Genomic DNA, 20,065 nt, shown 5'->3' with positions numbered 1-20,065 from the left:
AGGCTCCACAGACATAATTCAGGGGGTCCATGAACTTGAATGGGAAAAGTCACAACTGTTATTTTCATGAACCTCTAATTGAAATCTAGCATTTCCCTCAAACCTCTGAGTGTAAGCAACAAGTTCACAATACTTGTAACTGTCATAGATATTGACATGTCACATTACAGTCATTGCTGTAGAGACTTCAAAATGTTATCAAGGCTTGTCACCTCTTTGAAACTGAGGTTATTATTAGACTTGCTGCTAGAGCTCATTATTTAACGCATTAATCAAGAAGCCTATCTATGACTAGATCACATTTGAACCTATTTTCATAACTATATTTCAATACAATTGATTTTCTTTGTAATCCTTTGTTCTGTATTTTCTGCATTTAAATGCTCTATTCTGACAAGGGGGTCCAAGGCACAAAAATGGTGAGGACCCTGGGACAGCGTGATTTCCAAGGACCCTCTGTGTCCTGACATTCTAGGATTCCGAGTCTCTGTTTCCTGAGGGCCCTACCATCAGCATAACTATGAAATTAAATTTGCTGATCATACTGCCTTTTTTTTTTTTTTCCAATCAGGAAATATATCCAGGCCGCAGCAGTCCTTCCAAACTCCTGGGCTTCCCACAGAATGCACTCAAATGACACTGGAACATTTTCAAAAATCCAGTCCTCCCCTTGCTTTAATTCCTTCCCCCCCACCCCCCAACAGATGTTGCAGGCCTGGTGAGGAAACCCATCACGCACGGCTCTCCTGCCATTGACGGCGGTTCTCAGTGGAGACAAATTCTTCTGGGTCCCCAGCATCATGCCTCCTTCCAGCCTGAGGCAGCCCTTTGCAGGGTTTGGGGGGTGGGGTCCTTCTATAATGCAGTGGAGGAGGCTGCTACCTTCCCACCTGTCCACCCGCCCAGCACTCAGCTGCTTCTCTCCAGCGCCGAGGCCCTAGATCTTGATAATGAAGGTTGAGATCCTCAAACCTTCTTTTTAACGACGACTTGCAACCGCCTCTCCTCTTCAGATCTTGGCCCGGCTTCCCAACTAGCCAGAACCACTGGCTTGAATTTCATTTCCTTTATAATTTAGGGAGGCTTGACCCAGAGCCCCTGGCAAGTGGCTATGTTTCTCTGGTTATTGGCTTCCCCAACTGTAAAGCGAGCACAGGCGGCGATTATTAGTTACGGGCTCTTCCAGCTTTAATGTTCTGGGAGCAAAGTCACGTCACCCCTTTGGGCAAGTGCCCCAGAAACATCCGCAGAGTCAGGCCGTGGCGAATGGCTGTTGTGACTATGATTCCCGGCTCTGTCATTCAGGGACTTCATCTCCCTGACAGTCAGTATCCATATCCAGGAAAGAGGGAGAGGAGTGAACCTACATCTGGAGCTGGGATGGCGATGAACGTGGGGTACATGGGGAGTGCTTATCAAAGGGCTTAGCACAGAGTAGGTGCTCTGTAAAGGGAGCCATTATGCTCAGAGACCGGCGTTGACTTACCTGCTCACCCACAGGCCCCGGCCGTCCAGAATTGCCTGGCTCCCCCTGCAAAGAAACAGAGAGGGATCATTTGGGATGAGCATCAAGAATCTAGGCCTGCTGGAGAACTCCCAGCTGACCGGCTGTAGTCCCCACGGGTGGGAATGAATGTGGAACCTCATCACCAGAGCCTGGCTTTGGAGACTCCAAACAAATGGCAGGGACACTGGGACAGAACCTCTGGCCCTAGAGAGGACCCAAGTCATCCATACCCTCTGAGTGGCCCCTGGCAGATTACTTCGCACCCTGATGCCTAGATCGCATGTGGGCCCTTCCTCAACCCATTGCATTTTGTGAAGGTGGAAACTGAAGCTCAGAGAAGTGAAGTGATCTGTTTGAGGTCACACAGCAAGCTAGAGGTAGGGCTGGAATTGGAACTTTAGTCTGATTGATTGAAATCCTCATTCTAAGCGACCTCACTGCCCTGGCCTCCCCACAGCGTGAACTGGAGAGAGGTGAGCAGAGCCGTGGGACAGATCTACCCAGGCTATGTCACTGCTCCCACCACAGAAACCCAGCTGGTGGTATCTGAGGGAGAAAGGCCGAGACCTCAGAGGTCAGGACATGGGCTCAGACTAGCCAGGACTTTGGCTCACAAATGGATGTGGCTCATTGTAACCCCAGTTCCAGCCTCAGAACTCATGCTCATATAACCCAGAGGGGCCAGACAGACATGAGGGCCATTTTTCCAAAGGAGAGGAGACGTGAATGATCTGGGTGCCGCCCCGCCCCCCGCCCCCCGCCAGCTCTACCCTAGCCCTTTGTAAACTTGCCCAGATGTAAGCTTGGCCCAATAGTCCCTGCCCAGGATGGCTGGGAAAACCCAGCCCCTCAAGGGGAGTCCCTGAAAAGCCATGAAACGAGGCTGGCCCTTTGCTAAGCATCCTTTCTCCTACCCAGGTCAGTTCTTTTTTCATAACTTAAAAAAAAAACCTGTTAACAAATGTAATACACATTTATTGTACCTAATGGGGAAGTACACAGGCCCAGAGAAGAAATCTCCTAGACTCTCAGCACCCAGAGATAGCCCTGTCCACATTCCAGCCACTGCTCTGAGTCCCCGGGAACACACTGCAACCAGCTGCCGCTGCAGGCCCAGACCATAACGTTCCATTTTATAGCCTGCTTCCTACCACCACCACACACAGGCTTTTTGCCATCTTGTAAAATCTTCCGCCACACCATCTTTGGTGGCTGCATTTTTTGTATCTCATTACTTGAGCACTATCCCACTGGGGGACATTTAGGCTATGTCTGTTTTTCTCTGTTACAAATACTTGGTGATACATAGGGACCATTTCTCCCCCTTGTCACATCTGGCCACGCATTTCAGGGTTCATCCTGGGTCTTCGTAAGTTGGCTCTTCTTTTCTCTTTTCCCCAAGTGTTCCTTCCCCCCCCTTTCTCAGCCCTGTCACTCTCGGATCTCCTCACCTTCAAGCCATCTGGGCCAGGCCTCCCAGGAAACCCCTTCCTGCCGGGCTGACCCTGCAACAGAGAGATGAGTGAGAGGAGCTGGCAGGGCACGATTGCTGGGGTCCTCAGACCTGGCACAGGGGGCGGAGAGCACAATGTGGGCGGGGACACAGTGCTCTGATGTCATCAGGCTGTCCTGGGGATGCAGGGAAGGTCTGCGGCTGTATGACCTCAGGGGAAGTCTCCCCTACCCCGCTGACCGCCTCATTTGAAAATGGGGATTATGAAACCTGCTTCCAAGGAGTGAGGCAATAGAAGAGACTGGATGGAAGAAAAAGGGCACAGGGGAAGGGAGAGCTTATGCCACCGGTCCTCACGGTGTGGTCTGGAGACCACTGCAGGTCCCTGAGACCCTTTGAGGAGATTCACATCGTCAAAACTATTCTCATAATAATACTAAGATGTCATGTGCCTGTGTCACTCTCACTCTCATGAATGGAAGCGGAGTTTTCCAGGGGCTACGTGACTTGTGATAGGGTCACCAGATTAAATGCAGAAGCAGGTTGGAGGATCTAGCCGACTTCAATTAAGCCAGACACTAAAGAAATTTGCAAAAATGGTAAAATTTTTTCCAGTTTTCTCTCTTTTCACTTGCTTATTTTGCTTTGGAAAAATACAGCTATCGTTCATAAAACTATTATTTTTGTTAACGTGAAATGGGTTCATGATTCATTTTAAGTGGATTAATAAATACATTTCAGAGTTCTCAGTTTGAATGATTGATTTTGTCAGATGGCATCCCCACAAAGAAAAGCATTTTGGGTCCTCAATCACTTTTACATATGTCAAGAAGTCCCTAGACAAAAAACTCATGACCTGCTGGCTGATGCCAATTGCTGGGATGACGGTGGAGTTGGGACAAGCACCTTTCGGAAGACCACTTCAGGGCAGTGAAGAAGACTCAAGGAGAGGTTCTAGGCAGCCCATCCCCCCTTCCTGGCTGTGAGATATTAAGCTAAACGCCTCATTCTTTGGGCCTCATTGTCCTTAAATGAAACTAAAAAAGGTGCCTCTCTCATGGGAGACTCAAATAAGAAAGTAGATGCAAAGCACCAGCACATAGTAGGTGGGCAGAGGCAGAGGTCAGTTTCTTGCCTCTTGTCACTCTCCTTTGGGGTCTGTCCGAGTCCCCTCTCTGGCTGGCCCAAGCCCCCGCTGATGACTTCTCTCAGAACACCACTCAGATGTTGCCCAGCTGTGCACAGATGGCTCAGCTCCAACAAATCCCACCTTCCTCAGGCCAGCAACACTCACCTCCAAGCCAGGGGCCCCAGGTGGCCCCATGGGTCCCTCATCTCCCTAGAGTCGGGAGACATGAGAAAGAATAAAAGAAGAACGTTAATCCAGTGGGACTCTTGGAAAACTTATCCTGTAAGGAGGGAAAGGGGTGGACAGAAGAGAGCCCTCCTGGACCAAGAGAAATGGCACACCTGGGTGCCCTGCCTGGCCCCACCCACGGCAGAAGCGACACCAGTCGTGGTCTAGAGGCCAAGCCACACAGGGACTTCCTCATGAATGGGACCCTTGGTGTCAGCTGAATGTGATCAGCCTGGGTTCACCGCAGTGCTGGGCAGGAAAGTGAAATTCCGTCATATGCTGTGGGAACAGAGCCCAGTCTACAGCTCAGCGATATGGACTGTATTCCGAGCTCTGTCATTCACTCACTGGCAGAACTTAGTCTCACTGTGCCTCAGTTTCCCCATCTGTAAAATGGTGCAGGACGGAGAGGATCACCCTGAAGTATAATGACTGGCTTAAGTTGTGTTCCTGGAGGACAGCGATGATTTATGTGTTTTTGAAGCCACCCCCCAAATATCACTCAGGATGGGTGTGTGCACAGTGTCTAGTGGATGTGTGAGAATGAAGGGAGGGAAGGCGGTACGAGAGTGGAGCAATGGAGACATGAATGAATGCATGAGTGGATAAGTGAATCAACGGAGGCATGAGCAAGTGGCAGGCATACTGAGGGTTTTCCTGAGGAGTAGTGTGAGTGTAGATGGAAGCACATGGTGGGTGCCATTTTTCTTTTCTCTCCCCTCCCTTCCTACTTCTGGCTCATGGGGACTCTGCAGGCCCTCCTGCAGGCGCAGGCAGCTTCCAAACTGGTCCCTCTGGCATGCCAGGTCTGACCAAAGGGCCTCCTCCAAAGCGCCGGCTTCCAGGAAAACAGCCCCACGTGGCAGCTCCCATAGCCAGCATTGGGACCCCGCCAGGCCCAGAATCAGCTGGATGCCTGCCTGTGGGCGTGGTAAGACTGGGCCTCCTGTACCCTCACTCAGGGCTGCGTGTCATGGGATCTTGGAGCCAAGGTGAGTGGGAGGACCTCAATGCACAGGCAAAACCTGAGGCCAGCCCGTGGAGTGCCCCACAGCCCTCCAGCGGGTGCTCCAACAGGCCTGTAGTGACCTTGTCAATATCATTCATCATGTGTGAGTCAATAAGCAGACATTCTCTAAGCCACTTACTGGCTGCGCAAGTCATGTGATTCTCTGAGGAATCATAGCTCCCAGGAGCACATAAGTTAATAGAGTAGGTTCTATTGGGTTGTTGGAAAAGTCATGACGCATTTTTGCAACGAAAAACATAGAAAAAAATATGTCATAACTTTTCCGACAACCCAATACGTCATGGGCTTCAGGGGCTTTGGGCTCAAGCAGATCTGGGTTCAAATCCCAACCCTGCTTGCCACTAACCATGAGACCTGACACACTCTCTTCACCTGTGAGTCTCAGGGCCTCACTTGTAAAATGGAGCTGACAATTCCTACCCTCACATATCAACACCTGATAAACTGCACACCATGAGCAGAAAGCAGTGGCAGTGGCTCTGAGAAAGAAACCCCAGAGCAGTGGGGTGCAGTGGAGGGAGGGAGTGACCCACGTGCCAGGCCAGGGCAGAGAAGGCTGCTGGAAGGGTCATGGGGAAGGGGTTTTAAGGCATAAGCTGGAGAGTGAGCCCTGGGCTGTGTCCTGACTGAGGCCCCAGTCCCCAGCCCAGGCCCCCAGGACCCAGGACAGAGCAGGCTAGGGGTTAGGGCAAGATGGGCTGGGGCAGGGCCAGGCAGTCTCACCTCGGGCCCCAGCTGTCCACGGGGTCCCGGCAGGCCTCGAGCTCCAGGCTTACCCTGGTGAGAAGAAAACAAAAAGGGGTCACAGAAGTGGCACCTTCATCTCCATCACAGGCTGGCATGACTCCCCCTACTTTCAAGCCAAGTAGCCGGCCCTGGAAGCCTGTGGTCTCTGCACAGCTAATAGCTTCTTTAACTGGAGCTGCCCAAGGCAGGGACTCACCTTCACACCTTCTGGACCGTTGTCCCCGGGGGGGCCGATGTCTCCGGGAAATCCCTAAGGGGAGGCAGAGAGCAGGGGTGACCCATGGGGGCTGTGAAGGGAAGTGCTAAGAGCATAGGTCTTGGGTGGGGGCGACCTGGGTTTCCATCCAATCCTGGGAGGGATGGGACCCTGGGCAGGTCAGTTAACTGCACTGATCCTGATTTTAAAACAGCAAGGGTGGTACCAGCCCTGCGCCTCAGTTACTGAGAAAATTAAATGAAACAGTGCAGGAAGGTACTTAACACAGGAAAGAGCACACACAAAGTCGTCTAACCCAGAACCTCTCCAAGTACTGGGCCTGAAGCAGGCAGGGCCAGACCCCACCTCCTGCTCTGAGAAGTGTCATCCTTTGACTGCAGGGGTCCTGCAGGTCTAACACAGGTAACTGAAGGCCCCTGTCTTTTTCTTCAAAATGAGGGGCTTGAAATCCCATTCTGCCATCAACTCGCTGTGTGACCTCAGGCACGTTCCTGAGCCTCTCTGGGCCTCAGCTTCCTCATCTGTAAAATGATGACCATCAACACCCACCATACAGGGCTGTTCTAGGCTTAAAGAGAATAACGTGAGCAAAGCGCTTGGCTCGGCATCTGGTGCCTGGTAAGTGCTCAATAAAAGTCTGCATCTAAAACGATTCTGGGTCCCACGTCCTAGGAAAACAAGTCGGCCTGGGGTGGGCCCATCTCCAGGGAGCACTTGGCAATCAGGACACTGATCAAATTCTGGTGCTCACAGAATCAGGCCCACTGGTATGTGAAAGAGATCATTTGTGCTGGGGCTGGAAAGTTGGAGCTCCCACCCATGGTCTCTGGGAACAGAGGCAAAGACCCAGGAAGGCGCTGACATGTTCATCAGCTTCTGTCTTCAGCTGAGTAGAGCCATCTCCTGAGTCAGCCAATCCAAACAGAACACAAAGCTGGGAGAGGCAGACCCCAGATGGTTCCAGGGACCCAGGAGAGAGCCAAAGTAGACCTTCCTTGCTACAAGTAGCAGTGACACTGAGGAAGTCCCTTCCCTGCTCTGTGACTCACTTTCCTCGTGTGTAACCTGGTGGTAGTAATACTCCCCTCACACAGTGGTGGTGAGTTAACAAGTTCTCACCCGAAGATGCTACACAGCCTCCTGGCACGAGGTGGAGCCTAATAACTGTGAGCCATCATGCTTTCCACCCCCACTGGCCAAGCTGCTGGGAAAACCCGGATTCTCAGAAAAGTATTTTCCACAGTGACCAGGGGAAGGGATCAGGGCCATGGATGAGAGGCCAACTCCATTTGTCTAAAGATAGGGCTGTGTCACAGCCAAAGTCAAAATAGCAGAAAGTCAGAGCTTGTAGCTCTCAGGAAACAGTCTTTCATCCATCCGGGCATTACCAGGGGTGATCTTTGGAAGGATCTGGACTTTAGTCCTCTGAGACCTCACAGATGAGCAAGACCCCAGGCTAGGGTGCTGAGGGTGGGTGGGGGCTCTGGCTGGGGTTGGCTGAGACCCCCAGAAGGCCTGATGATCCGGGGTAGGAACTGCTCACTCTATTCTCCAGAGCAAGTCCCCAAATTAGAGAGAGGGGGGCAAAAAGAGTTCACCCAGCTAGCTGCCTGCTCCATTGTTTGTGATGCCAGGGGAGGAACATTCGGCATAATTCTCACACAGATCAGACACTCGCAGGTTCTACTACTCAACTAGCATTATTATATTAATTGCCATAACCATCCTTCATTATTTCTCATTCTCCACTGAAACACCGGAATTTTACATTTGCTTATTTATTGCTTCTCACACTCGGGAGCCCTGAACTTTTGCACCGTGAGTGGTTACGAAAGTCTCAGAGCTCAGAGGGGTTAGATGTCTCAGTCCTCAGAGAGAATGTGGAGAGCACCTATTAACGGTCCAAGCAATAGAGTTCAGGGGGCTCTCCTGATATTTTTTTTCTGGAAACTGTAAAGGTGGCCACAAAGTTGGAGAGGGTCTCTGAGGCCAGCTTCTGCCTGACTGCTGCTGACAGGGGACAGGGACAGAAAAGGAAAGATCGCTCTCTCAGAATTTCTATTCTCAGCCCCATCTCTCATTTGCTGAGCGACCTCAGGCAAGGATCTCCCTGTCTCTGGGCCTTGGTTTCCCAAAGACAACACCCAATCCCAGTTGTAGCCAGACACAGAGAAATAGGGCATCACCTACCTCAGGTCCCGGGGGCCCAGGAAACCCAAGGGATCCTTTGTCTCCAACTTTGCCCTGTGGAAGAGAAAAGATCGCGGAGAAGGCAGGGGTAAGTGAGGGCTTGCCTTCCACCGACTCCTTATGTTATCCCCCTGGCTGTGGGTGGTTGGTAGAGCTCCGGAGTCTATGAATGAAATCGGCCTAGACAACTAGAAGGCGCTACTGCTGTTAAAACCCCACCTCCTGCAATTACTAGCCATGAGATCCTGGGCGAGTCGCTTCACCTTGTAGAACCTGCTTCCCCATCTGTAAAATAGGAGCAATAATAACTTTCTAAACCCTGGGGCTATTGGCAGCCTTCAAAGAGATATAGTACAAGAAGGATCTGATACACCGTAATATTCAATAAACAAGATACCCACTGCTATTATTAAAGCTGTTCCTTTGTTTACAAGGCCCGGGGGGCCCGGGATTCTCGCCAGAGCTCTGCCAGTGACTGAGGCCTATCTATGATGCTGGGTCAGTTCCTGCCCCTCTGGGCCTCCGTGTCCTCATCTGTCAAGTGGGTGAATCTCCTTTCCTGTCCTACCCTGCTGGCCAACCCAGGGCTGCTGCAGGAGTAAGCGAGGTCCTGGATGAGCATTTGGAGGAGGCGAGGTTTGGGAGTCTCAGAACACAGTGTACTTACCAGGGGCCCTGGCTTCCCCCGTGCACCTGGGAACCCTGGCAATCCCTGGCTCCCCTGGAAAAGACCCAGAGCAGGCTGGGGTTAGTGAGGAATAGACACAGCCGGAGGAACAGCTGCTCGGTCGTCCTCGCCAGCCTGAAGCCTGGAGAACACCTGCCTTTGGGGGGGGGGATGGGCTCCTCCGCCTCTTCACCTGCTCACAGGGAAAAGCATCAGCTCTGTACCCTGTGGGCTGGGCGCCAGGGCTGCAAAGGTGAAGCAGCAGCCCCTGTCCTCACCAGGTCGTCCTGGAACCCAGGACCCTGGGGCTCCAGCAGGCACTGAGCACCATTTTGGCCTGGGCAAGCCTGGAGACCGGGGTCCAGCAGGAGGAGCAGCCAGGCCTGCATGGCTGGCAACCCGGAGACACTGAGGCCGGGTCAGGACAGGCAGACAGGAGAAGGGACAGGAAGAGGGAGAGCTGGCCAACATCTGGGCCTCATTGCCGGGCGGGGGAAGGTCCAGATGTGGCCACATGGTGCAGGACGCAGGCAAAGAGAAGCTGGCCTCGGCAGGCTGCCTCAGTTCTTCAGTTAGTATGGCCAGTTCGTCACTCACTCACTCACTCACTCACTCACTCACCACTCACTCACACAGGCCCTAAATGTTCCCTCTTCTGTTCAGGACCCTGAGCCAAGCTGGGCCAGGGCAGGCTGGGGCTGGCCGTATCCCTAGGGGACAGGCTATCTGGCAAGGGGCTCAGCACAAGTCCCCATCAACCAGGGGAGAAAGGTGCTGCCACAGGTGAGGGACAGACAGGCTGCTCAGACCACTCAGAAAGGAAATGGCCATGTCCCAGGCAGGTGGAGAAAACGGCATCCAAGCAGGGTCCTGAAAGATGGGGCAGGGCTGGGCTGAACAAAGGCTGGGAAGAGGGCGTGCCAGGTGAGGCACCAGCGTGTGCAAAAAGCCTAGAGGGGCAGTGGGCAGTTCAGTGGGGCTGGGCACAGGGCTGTCAGGATAAGGGACAGGAAAGTGTCAGAGGGGCCCACTCCCTGAGACTCTGGGGTGAGGCGCCCAGACTTCATTCTGGAAGCAGTAGGGAGCCATAGATAGTTTGTGAGCACAGAGCAGAGCCGTGCCCTCAGAAGAAACGTTCTGTGGCAATGAGGCAGACTGGGAGAAAAGACGCTGGAGGTCTTGGAATAATTCAGGAGGTCTTTGTAAAGTCCAGGGAAGATACGAGAGGGTGGACCGAGGACAGAGAAGACAAAATTGTTTGAAAGGCCGCTATCTCGCCAGTGGGTACTGGCCCATGATGGGCCCCAGAAGAGGAAGCCAGGGCCAGAGAAGAGCAGCGCAGTGCGCAGGCGAGAGTCTGCCGCAATTACCTTGTCTCCTTGGAATCCGGCATCTCCTGACACACCTGGAACCCCTTGTTCACCCTAAACACACACCAGCAAAGAAGGTTACGATGGAGACCCCCGTGGGTTCTAGGAGCCTCCCCGACCTGCAGACCCCCTGGCAAGGTACAGCTTTGCTGAGACTGTTCCCAAAGTTGATCTGACCAGCAGCAGCTTTGTTAGAGAAAAGGGCAGGCCCCCGCAGGGATGCCTGGGTGGGGAAGGCAGGCCCTGGGGAGGACCCAGCCTGCCCATCTGAAAATTTGCCTGGGTTTGCTCAGATGGCTGAAAACTCTACTAACAGAAGCTAAACTGCCTAATGTCACCTGGCATTTCCAGCAGAGCTGACACTCGTGGATCAAAGGAACTGTTTCTTGACCCCTCGGCCTCTTCATCATCAGCTGATGTCACACAGGGGCGAGGGCAGCGTGTAGGATGGTCCCATATTTCTGTGGTTTCTGAGTACAGACTTGCATCTGTTGCTCGATATTCCTCACCACCAGACTGTGAGCTGTTGTTTCTTCCTTCTGTGGGGGCTTCTATGCCAGCAATCAGCTTCAGTCTACTTCAAATTAGCTGCTTCTAACCAGCTATAGCCTGGGCAACCAGAGAGCGTGGTTTGTTAAGACTGTGTAAACAGCAAGTCAACCTGTCTCGAGCTAGGTCTGTGTGCTTCTTTTCTAAGATGACATATTGCATAGGCTCGTGACATCGATTCTGGCTGTCGGAGGTTCTCTTCTGCTCTCTCTGTGTTCAGGCACATCCCCGTAAATGAACTGTCGCCGAGTGAGACCAGGAGATGTTTGTCCTCAGAGCCAGAACTCGTCACACAACCCTCATCCTTTCCAGCTTTCCGTGGTAGACATTACCACCAGCACATTGGCCCCAGGACTCAGAAAACATTCATAGCCTTAGGAGCAGTTAGAAGAATGGGGAGAAAAACCCAGGAAAAATGAAGACTCTTGGAAAACCCATGTTGTGCAACTAAGGCCATGACCTAGCAGAAGAACATCCTTGGTAGAACAGAAGCCAGAATTAAAAAAAACCATAAAACAAAAAACAAAAAACCCCACTTTTTTTCATGTAATTTGGTTTTTCCCATTTGTAAAGTCCTGTATAACATTCCAGTTATAGGAACTAAGGAACCCCCCCTTTTTTTTTAATGTCCAAAGGCAGAGTGTGGGGGTAAAAAAATGTTTTAAAAGGCACCTAAGAAATCGGGACAATAGATTTGGAGAAAGCTGACCCTGGAGCAGAAGTCTTGGTTTCAGAATGTGCCTCCACACAGTGAGAGAGAGCCAAGTGGTTGTAAGTGGGAATAAGGCCAGGCTGGGTCATGGAAAATCTAATATTCTAGGCAGAACAACCATGGAACATGAAGCAATAGGCTCTGTTATCCCAGGGAAAGGCTGGGGGTGGGGAGTGAGGGGGAGAGGGGCTGATCAGAGCTCCACTTCTCGCAACATTAAGACCCTTACATAGCCAAAGGGGCAGAAAAGAGATTTCTTTTTCTTTTCTTTTCTTTTCTTTTTTTTTTTTCAGCCCTAAAGGCTTGATTTTCTGAAAACCATCAGCAGGAAAATAATTTCTTTGCCTTCTTTTTCTTTTCCAGAGCTCTCGCATCTCCAAATGTCCCAGGCACCACCAGTCAGCAAGCCAGCCGAGTTCTATGTAACACCATTTATTTCCATGTCCCTGAAGAAACAGTGAGCTGGAAGCCAGTTCTGCCTAAGAGCCTATAAAAAGCTCACTGCCTACACTCCCATTTTCCCCACTTTCTTTCTCCTTCGTCCATGACTTCAACATTTCCAGAGTGCTGATGTCTTCAGCCTCAGGGTAAACAGGTAGCTGTGAGGAAGCCCCCACCTCCAACAGAAAGCCCCTCCACCTTGAGAAGGAGGGCCGGAATTGGGGTACCAGCAGCAAGCAGGGCAGCGCCAGAGGGCAGAGCTGAGGGGGGTGGGGGGAGGTAGAGGGGACCACAGCTGGAGGCTTGGGTGTGACAGTAGGGGATGGAAGAGGTAGAAACAGATGGACGAAGGAGTGGGGTTAGCATCACACCCCTGGCTACCTACGAGTGAGGGGCAGGGGGCTAAGACAAACTGGGTGTGCCCTTTTCAGCTCAGTAGTTCCAATTTTCTAAGAGTCCAGGGGCCCAATAGATCATCAAGTGTCCTTTGACAAATTTCTTCTTGGGTCTGCTTCCCCAGGTGTGAAATTCAAGCACTGGAGGAGGTGGCCTTCGGACCTCCGTTCTGCACTTACTATAAGTTGAGGTGCGTGGAGGGAGGTGCCTGGGTTTGAATCCTGACTTTACTTCCCAGCTGTGTGGCCTCGGGCAAGCTTCCTGTCTCATAGGGGGGCTGGAGAATGGACAAGTTAATCCCCACAGGGCACCCAGACGGTGCACAGCACTGGGACCTGACCCTAAACTTCTCAAGTTTAGGAGGAGCACAGTCATCTGGAGACAGGTGCACGAGGAGCCTGGCCTCTCTCATCCCTCAGGCTTATGGCAACTTGGATGCTGCCCGAAAGCCTCCCATACACCCTGTGGGGTGCCTGGTTTGTCAAGAGACTAAGGAGGGAGGGAGGAAGACAGCCATAGGGCAGAATACAAGCAGCACTGCCCCCGACCCCCATGTCCCTGTCACTCAGGTGCTGCATGACCCAGGCCAGGTGCTGCCCACTCTGGGCCCTGGGGACCCACCTACCTACTTCCAGCTCTGCTTTGGCACAGGGTGAGAGAGTGGCAGGGCTATACAGAGGACACGTGGCAAAGGTGGCCTCCACATGGCAGCAGGGAGGAAAGCGGGGCAGCGGCTCAGGGTCCGATCCTGGCTTTCCTGTTACAGTTTCAGACTATGTGCTCTCTGGGATGGGCTCCCAATTCCAGTCTGGGTGGTTTGTATGGATTTGTTTCCTCCTGTGCCTGGAGAGGTCTCTGGACCCCACATCATACCTGCCTGCCCTAGGGCCCGTCATCTGAGCAACGTTCTGCCCTCCATCCCCCACCCCCAGCCTCTTCGTTCTGTGGCTTTGGCCTCAAAGCCCGGACACTGGCCTCAGCTTTGCTCTCCGAATTCAGATACCTGCCTTACCTTATGCCTTTCCTGTGCTTCAATAGTCGCCCTTGCTCTCTCTGCCAAGGTCTGCATGTCCCCAGAACCATCAGTCTGAGCCCAACCCAAAGTTACAAGGAAGAAGCTGGGGAGCACAGAGTTAGGGGGGGCCAGAGGAGGAGGCGTGCAGGAGAGTGGACCTGGCGAGAAGTCAGCAGCAGCACCAAAGCGGAGGTGGGTTGCATGCAGATAAAACACAGTGCAATAAGGGAGTATTCAGATCACCTTATCACCTTTCAGTCCGGGCTCCCCCATGTTTCCCATCAGTCCCTGCAAGAAAAAAGCCGGAGTCCACCTGTGAGGGAGGTTCAAAGCCACTGATGTCAGGAGCCCTGGCTTACACCCACTGACTTGCTAGGAGCCCCCGCGCTAGATGCTCCAGCCCAAGGCTCCGTTTTCTCATCTATAAAAAGGGCAATGACCCCAGCTCCTAGGGCAACGGTGTGGACTGAAGGAGCATGAGAATAGGCGGTTGACTCATGAACCACAGCAAAGGACAAATCCAGGGGGAAAGGGTGATGGAGAGAGGTGGGCTTAATGAGCAGCGTCGTACGCCTGTTGGCCAAAACAGGGTCATCCCCGGAACGTGGTCCTAGCAGTCTTAGCTCATCTTTCTCCTGCACGCCCGCCCCACTCACGGATGCACTGAGTTCACTAGTTTGCCATTATAGCTTCCATGCATCTGGTGATGCCCCCCCTGGACTTTCAGTGCCCGTAGGTCTAGAACAGGGGTCGGCAAACTGTGGCTCGCAAGCCACATGCGGCTCTTTGGGTACGTGGTTCTGAAATAAAATTGAAAATGAAAATAAAGCTATCATAGTTTCATTTATTAAATTGTTAAACGACATTCTTCACATAATGGTGATTATGTCAAAATACATTTATGGCTCTCGAATAATTCTTAAATTGTTGTGAGGGACAGGATTGGCTCTTCCGTCTCAAAAGTTTGCCGACCCCTAGTCTAGAACCACATCAGACTCGTGCTCAGCTTGAGGACTGCTGTCCAACAAAGATGTCTGGCATTAATGACGCAGAGATATGACTGGCTCTCAGGCCTGAGAAGAACCGAGCTCCTGACCTGCCTGCTGTCACCCCAGTACCCCTCTGAAAGTCCCCCCATGCTCCCATCCCCCAACATTGTGTCAGGGCACCCTTCTATCTGGGCTGAAATAGGTCAGGAGGTGTCTGGCTGGGGACGAGGCCCGGAATAGGGGACAGCCCTGTTTACCTTCATGCCCTTGGGTCCTGGGTAGCCAATCGGACCCAACGCTCCCATGTCGCCCTGGAAAGAGAAAGAGAGGAGGGTGTGGTGAGAGGTGGCCCACAGGAGGCTGCCCTGGTAGGGATGGTTCCTAAGGTCTGTGGGGTTGGGCTTCCAAGGACACGACAATTTTCGATTGCTCTTGAAATTAGGACTAGTCTTCAGTCTGTTTACTTCCACTGAAGTGCTGGAATAAATTTCACATTAGTCCTTCCCCAAGGTCATTTCTTAATTGCTGCCCCTCCCCCACCACTTCTTCCATCTCATGTTAGGTATTGGATCTTTCTACCCCATATTAGATTCTTCACATCCCATACTGGCTAAGGGACTCATGGCATTTCACCTGACTTCTTTGGACCTCAGTCTCTACAAATATCTATTAAAATAGGGACAGTGATCCTTCTCCCTGGGCAAGCTGCTATCAGGGTTAAATAAGCATATACAGGGCCTTTGATTCCTCCAGCTTAGTGAGGGGGAGGCATTTTCTGCTTCCCAGAAGCTCAGCCATCTCCTTGGGTGGGGGGGGGCATGGGGTCAGCAAGGAAGGAGTGGGGCTGTCAATCGCAGACACCCCAGAGTTGGAGACAGACCCGGTCAAACGGTACAATGCTGGACTGCAGGCTGGAGACCTACTTTTAGATCAGCTCAGCCTGTCCCCGGTGAAAACAGCAAAGTTCCTAGACCCTGGAGAGCTGGGAGGCGGCGTAGGTCAAGGCCAGACAACCTGGTCTCATCTCTCCACTGCTGCTCACTCTGTGATTTTTCTTTTTTTTTTTGTTCGGAAGGGAGGGGTGCTAACCCTTTCATGTCTCAGTTTCCTCATCTAACAAATGGGGGTTAACAGTGCTCTGTACCGTATTTCCCCATGTATAAGACACTCCTTTTTCCAAAAACTTTGGGGTCTAAAAACTGGGTGCGTCTTATACAGTGGTTGTAGATTTCAAATGTCATAGTTGGAACTGAGGATGAGGCAATCTATGAAGACAGTGATTCGTCATCAGACACAGGTGAGGAAAAGCTAATGGTTGGGAGTTTTGACAGTGATGAGGAGTTGTATGAATTTTACGATGAATAAAACTTGAGTTCAATAACTTTATGGAATACATTTTTTTTCCAATTTCGGGCCCCAAAATTAAGGTGCGTCTTACACATGGGAGCATCTTATACATGGGGAAATATGGTACTTCCTGGAGTTGTTTTGAAGAGTTGTGGACTTACATGTGTAAAGTATTTGAAACTGTCTGGAAGTGTTTTGGGTTGTCACAACTAAGGAGGTGTTACTGGCATCTAGTGGCTAGAGGTCAGGGATGCTGATAAATATTGTACATTGTAAAGGCCAACCTCCCACAACAAAGAATTATCTGGCTCAAAGTGTCAGTAGAGCTGAGGTGAGAAATGGTGGTTTATGGAGTGAAGGGACTGGATTGCCCCTGGACAAGCCCACCCTTTTTCTCTCAAATCCCCTCACTTCCTGTCCGCCCCTATCACTACTGCCTGCAGCCTCAGCCATACTATTCAGCACACGCCCAGAGGAAAGGAGCCCCTGAAAATACTCTCTTTCTTCTCTTTTCCATTTTGTGATGGGGCTAAGTGTCTGGCTGCTGTGTGAGTCAATGTGTTTGACCTCTCTGGGCCTCAGTGTCCCACGTCCCTGAGTCAGGCTCCACGGAGGCCCCGGGAAAGTGCTCTGCAGCATTGGAGGAACAAAGACTTCCCCAGGTAGCCAGGCTCCAGAACGGGTTCTTGTCAGAGCTGCCTGGAGACATCTCGAAGGGAGGCCAGGCAGAGAATGAACAATCACATTCCTGCCGGCCTCCTGCAGAAGGGCCAAGGGGGCCTGTGCAGGGGACTGCCCCGAGAAGAGAGGCAGAGGGAAGGTGCAGAGTTCACAGGGGCGGCACGGCTTCGCTGAGGCAATGCCAATTCTCACCTCCCAACCCACCTTGGAATGATTTAGATCAGCTGAGGCAAACGCTGGATCTGGCCGTAGCCCTGCCATGACCTGGCTGTGTGATCTTGGGTAAAACACTTTCTCTCGCTGCATCTCAGGATCCTTACCTCATCGGATCAAACCAAACCTTCTAGTGGAAGCTTTGCTAAGAAAATCTGCTTTCAGTCCCCATCAGGCAATCTTCTCATTGCGAAAGTGAGGGCTCAGCTTAACAGATGCTAATAGTAATACAAACGACACTGGTTGCTAAGCCCTGTGCTAAGCACCTGACATGCCTCAACTCAATGATTCCTCATATCAGCCCTTAAAGATCCATTCTATTGTACTACCATCCCCATTGTACAGATGAGGAAACTGAGGCCCGGAGCAGTTGGAGCTTGAGCAAATCAGAGGCAGGCAGAGCTGGGATTCATACCAGGCGTTCCCGCTCCAGAGCTTCTAGGCAATTCTGAAGTAGTGTTTGGAGAGAAGGGAGTGGGAGGAGGGAAAAGCTGGGATCACTGGTCAGGGAGAGGCTGGAATCAGAGGACAAGCAGCCCTTCAGAGAACTGCACTTCAGCAGGCCACTTGGGTGACTCCTCGCTCCCTCTTTTCCTAGATGAAGGGAGTGAGGGGTGGCCCGCCCCAAGTCCCCCGTGGTGCACAAATAAACAGAGCGGGCTCCGCTGGCACACTGGCTCCAACTGGGGCCCGGCGCAGGCAGAGAACCAGCAGCAGTTCCAGGAACACAGGCTCCTTCTTTCCTGCTCCAGGCTGAAGCAGCTTGTTGTGTGGGGACAGAATTCAATACAGGCCCGACTAACGCCTGTGTGGGGCCACGGGAGCCCCAGCAGCACCACACCCCCGGCACACACTCGTCACCTCTGCAGGCCTCTCCAAAGGGGTCTGTGTGTGGTGGGGGGCAGGGACAAGTGTGGGCATCCAACCCCAAGGGACAAGGAATCAGAGACTCTGCTGCAGGAGACACGGGGAGAAGGTGGCGCTCACTTAGGGCAGGTCTTCCCCATGTTGGCAGGACCCCCACGCTGGGCTATCAACACAATTTGGGGAAGAACAGAGAAAACTCCAGGCCACCCCCTGCCCCCTGCCACCCCCCACTATATATCCCAAAGAGCACCAGTGTGCTCCACACTAGACTCCCTTTTGGGTAGCTTGGCCAAGCAACACACAGAAAAATGTTGTGTCCCCACAAGAAAGAACAATGAGTAATGCCCTTAATTTGGATTTTGTTTCCACTTTCGTCTAAGCTCCCAGACACCGCGCTACACACTCTGCCCCCATGTCACTGGCTCCCACCAAGAACGCAACCAACCACATCTGCAACCATTTACAGAGCTCCTACTGTGTGCCAGACACCACGCTTGACACCTCAAAGTCTCATTGGATCCTTGTTAACAAGAGCTTACGCTGTGCCAGGAGTGGTCTGGGCGGCTTGTGCACTCACCGGCTGCTCACAGTAACCCCCATGAAGCCAGCACCATTCTCAATCCCACTCCATGTTACAGATGAGAAAAATCGAGGCTTAGAAAGAGGTGAAGCAACTTGCCCAAGACTAAGCAAGGGGTAGGAGACAGAGGCAGAACCAGAACCCAGGTCTGTCTGTCTGGTCCATGCTCACTAGCCCTGGATTGGCTCTGTTTACTCCAATAAAGGGCCCAGGGATGGCTTTCTTCATTGCTATCACTCATAAGTTAAAGGGCCTCAGGACAGCCTTCAGATGCAGAAATAGACATGAGATCTACTCCTCTAATGTATGTCAGGGGTTTGCCAGGGACCCCTGAAAGAAAACCTGAGGTGCTTCCGGTGCCTACCCTTCATGGCAGAGGTGCTGGCAGGGCCTCCCTCCATCACACGTCTCACCTTCCTGCCCTGCTGTCTCCCTTTAGCTGTGACATCCTCGACCACTGTTTCCTATACCCAGAGTGCTCTGCCCTGTGCTCACGTTGTTAATACCCACTAGTCCCTCCACCCACACAGCACCAGCATCACTTCACTGACTCCATAGGCCAGGTCAGGCCGCTGCTGTCAGGTCTCAGAGCCTGACATGGCTTTCACTCCTAGCCCTTCCCATGCTGATGGCCATTTGTGTCAGTGTCTATGTGTCCACCATCTGCCCCATGCCCCAAAGAAGCCACTGAAAGTGGCCTAATGAATGGGTGGAAAAGAAACTGCCGACTCGCATTTAAACCTCTGGGGATAAGCCTTGCTGCAGTGTTCCTTAGAACTGCCTTTGAAGGCAACAAGCCTCTTTCTGGAAACTCTGATAGAGGGTCCCCGGCTTGGGGATGGGGAACTGGAGGCTGTGGCTCGTCCTGGCTCCTGTGTGGTCTCATTAAGCACCATCTGTTACACAAAACAGCCCCTGGCACTGCCAGTTCACATGCTCATGCATTTAGCACAGAAGTGGTGCAAAGCTGACCATGTGTTGTAATGATGAAGAATGTGAGCTGTGCACACAGGCCCAGGTCTAGCTTATTGGCTGTGTGACCTTGGACAGGTGACCCAGCCTCTCTGAGACTAGGTTTCCTTAAGTGTACAACAGTAATCCCACTCCCTACCCTCAGAGGTTTGCTGTGATAATCGAGTACTTAGCTCAGCGTCCTGCACTTGGGGGTTTAATAAATATCAGTTAGTGGGGTTCCTGACCTTGTTTTATAGACAAGGAAACAAAACCAGATGACTACTTAGTGACAGAATATGGTGCACTATACACTACTTGTTGGGTTTTGGCAAGATCACATATTCTTTGGGTCTCAGTAAATGGAGGGGCCAAAATTCCCTCTGTGCCACTCAAAATTAAAAAGACAGAAATCTTTGTTGAGCAGATTCTGGGATCAGGCACACTTTTCTTGAGGGCCAGCCAAAGGGTTTCAGTTACTCAAAGGGGGCTGTTTCACGGCAGTCTCGCCTCAGAGGCTGCAGGAGGCCACATGGGCCTGGCTTGCAAGTCCCTCGCTGGTGACCTCAGGCCCCAGCCTCCCCATCTTGGTGACTAGGCTGCCGCAGGCCGCCTCAAGTATCTCGAGGCTCCCACAGTCTAATGTATGTCAAGCACACACAGAGCAGACAGACGCTCTGTAAATGTTAGTCTGTCCTCTCACGCCCTTCCTCAGGCTGGGCTGCAAAGACCCTGGGGACGGAGGAAGTTCCGGGCTTCAGTCTGCATGCAAATTGCTTCAGCTGA

At 52.1% G+C, this 20,065-nt stretch overlaps 1 protein-coding gene across 6 annotated transcripts in view; it reads right to left on the bottom strand.

The window, feature by feature from the left end:
- The window catches only part of COL27A1 (collagen type XXVII alpha 1 chain), a 141,578-nt gene that overhangs the window by 57,903 nt on the left and 63,610 nt on the right, over positions 1-20,065 (bottom strand). For all 6 annotated transcript variants that reach the window (XM_019635911.1, XM_019635915.1, XM_019635910.1 and 3 more), the window contains 10 exons: positions 14,898-14,951; positions 13,895-13,939; positions 10,539-10,592; positions 9,169-9,222; positions 8,502-8,555; positions 6,291-6,344; positions 6,071-6,124; positions 4,255-4,299; positions 2,959-3,012; positions 1,487-1,531 (listed from right to left, as the gene is read on the bottom strand). In XM_019635911.1, the coding sequence (XP_019491456.1) occupies positions 1,487-1,531; positions 2,959-3,012; positions 4,255-4,299; positions 6,071-6,124; positions 6,291-6,344; positions 8,502-8,555; positions 9,169-9,222; positions 10,539-10,592; positions 13,895-13,939; positions 14,898-14,951 (513 nt within the window). The remainder of the gene's footprint in view (positions 1-1,486; positions 1,532-2,958; positions 3,013-4,254; positions 4,300-6,070; positions 6,125-6,290; positions 6,345-8,501; positions 8,556-9,168; positions 9,223-10,538; positions 10,593-13,894; positions 13,940-14,897; positions 14,952-20,065) is intronic.

Source organism: Hipposideros armiger, unplaced genomic scaffold, assembly GCF_001890085.2.
Source record: "Hipposideros armiger isolate ML-2016 unplaced genomic scaffold, ASM189008v1 scaffold_24, whole genome shotgun sequence".
In the NCBI taxonomy this organism is placed as follows: Eukaryota; Metazoa; Chordata; class Mammalia; order Chiroptera; family Hipposideridae; genus Hipposideros; species Hipposideros armiger.
The sequence above is the reverse complement of the archived record's forward strand: the minus strand, read 5'-3'. Positions and strand labels throughout refer to the sequence as shown.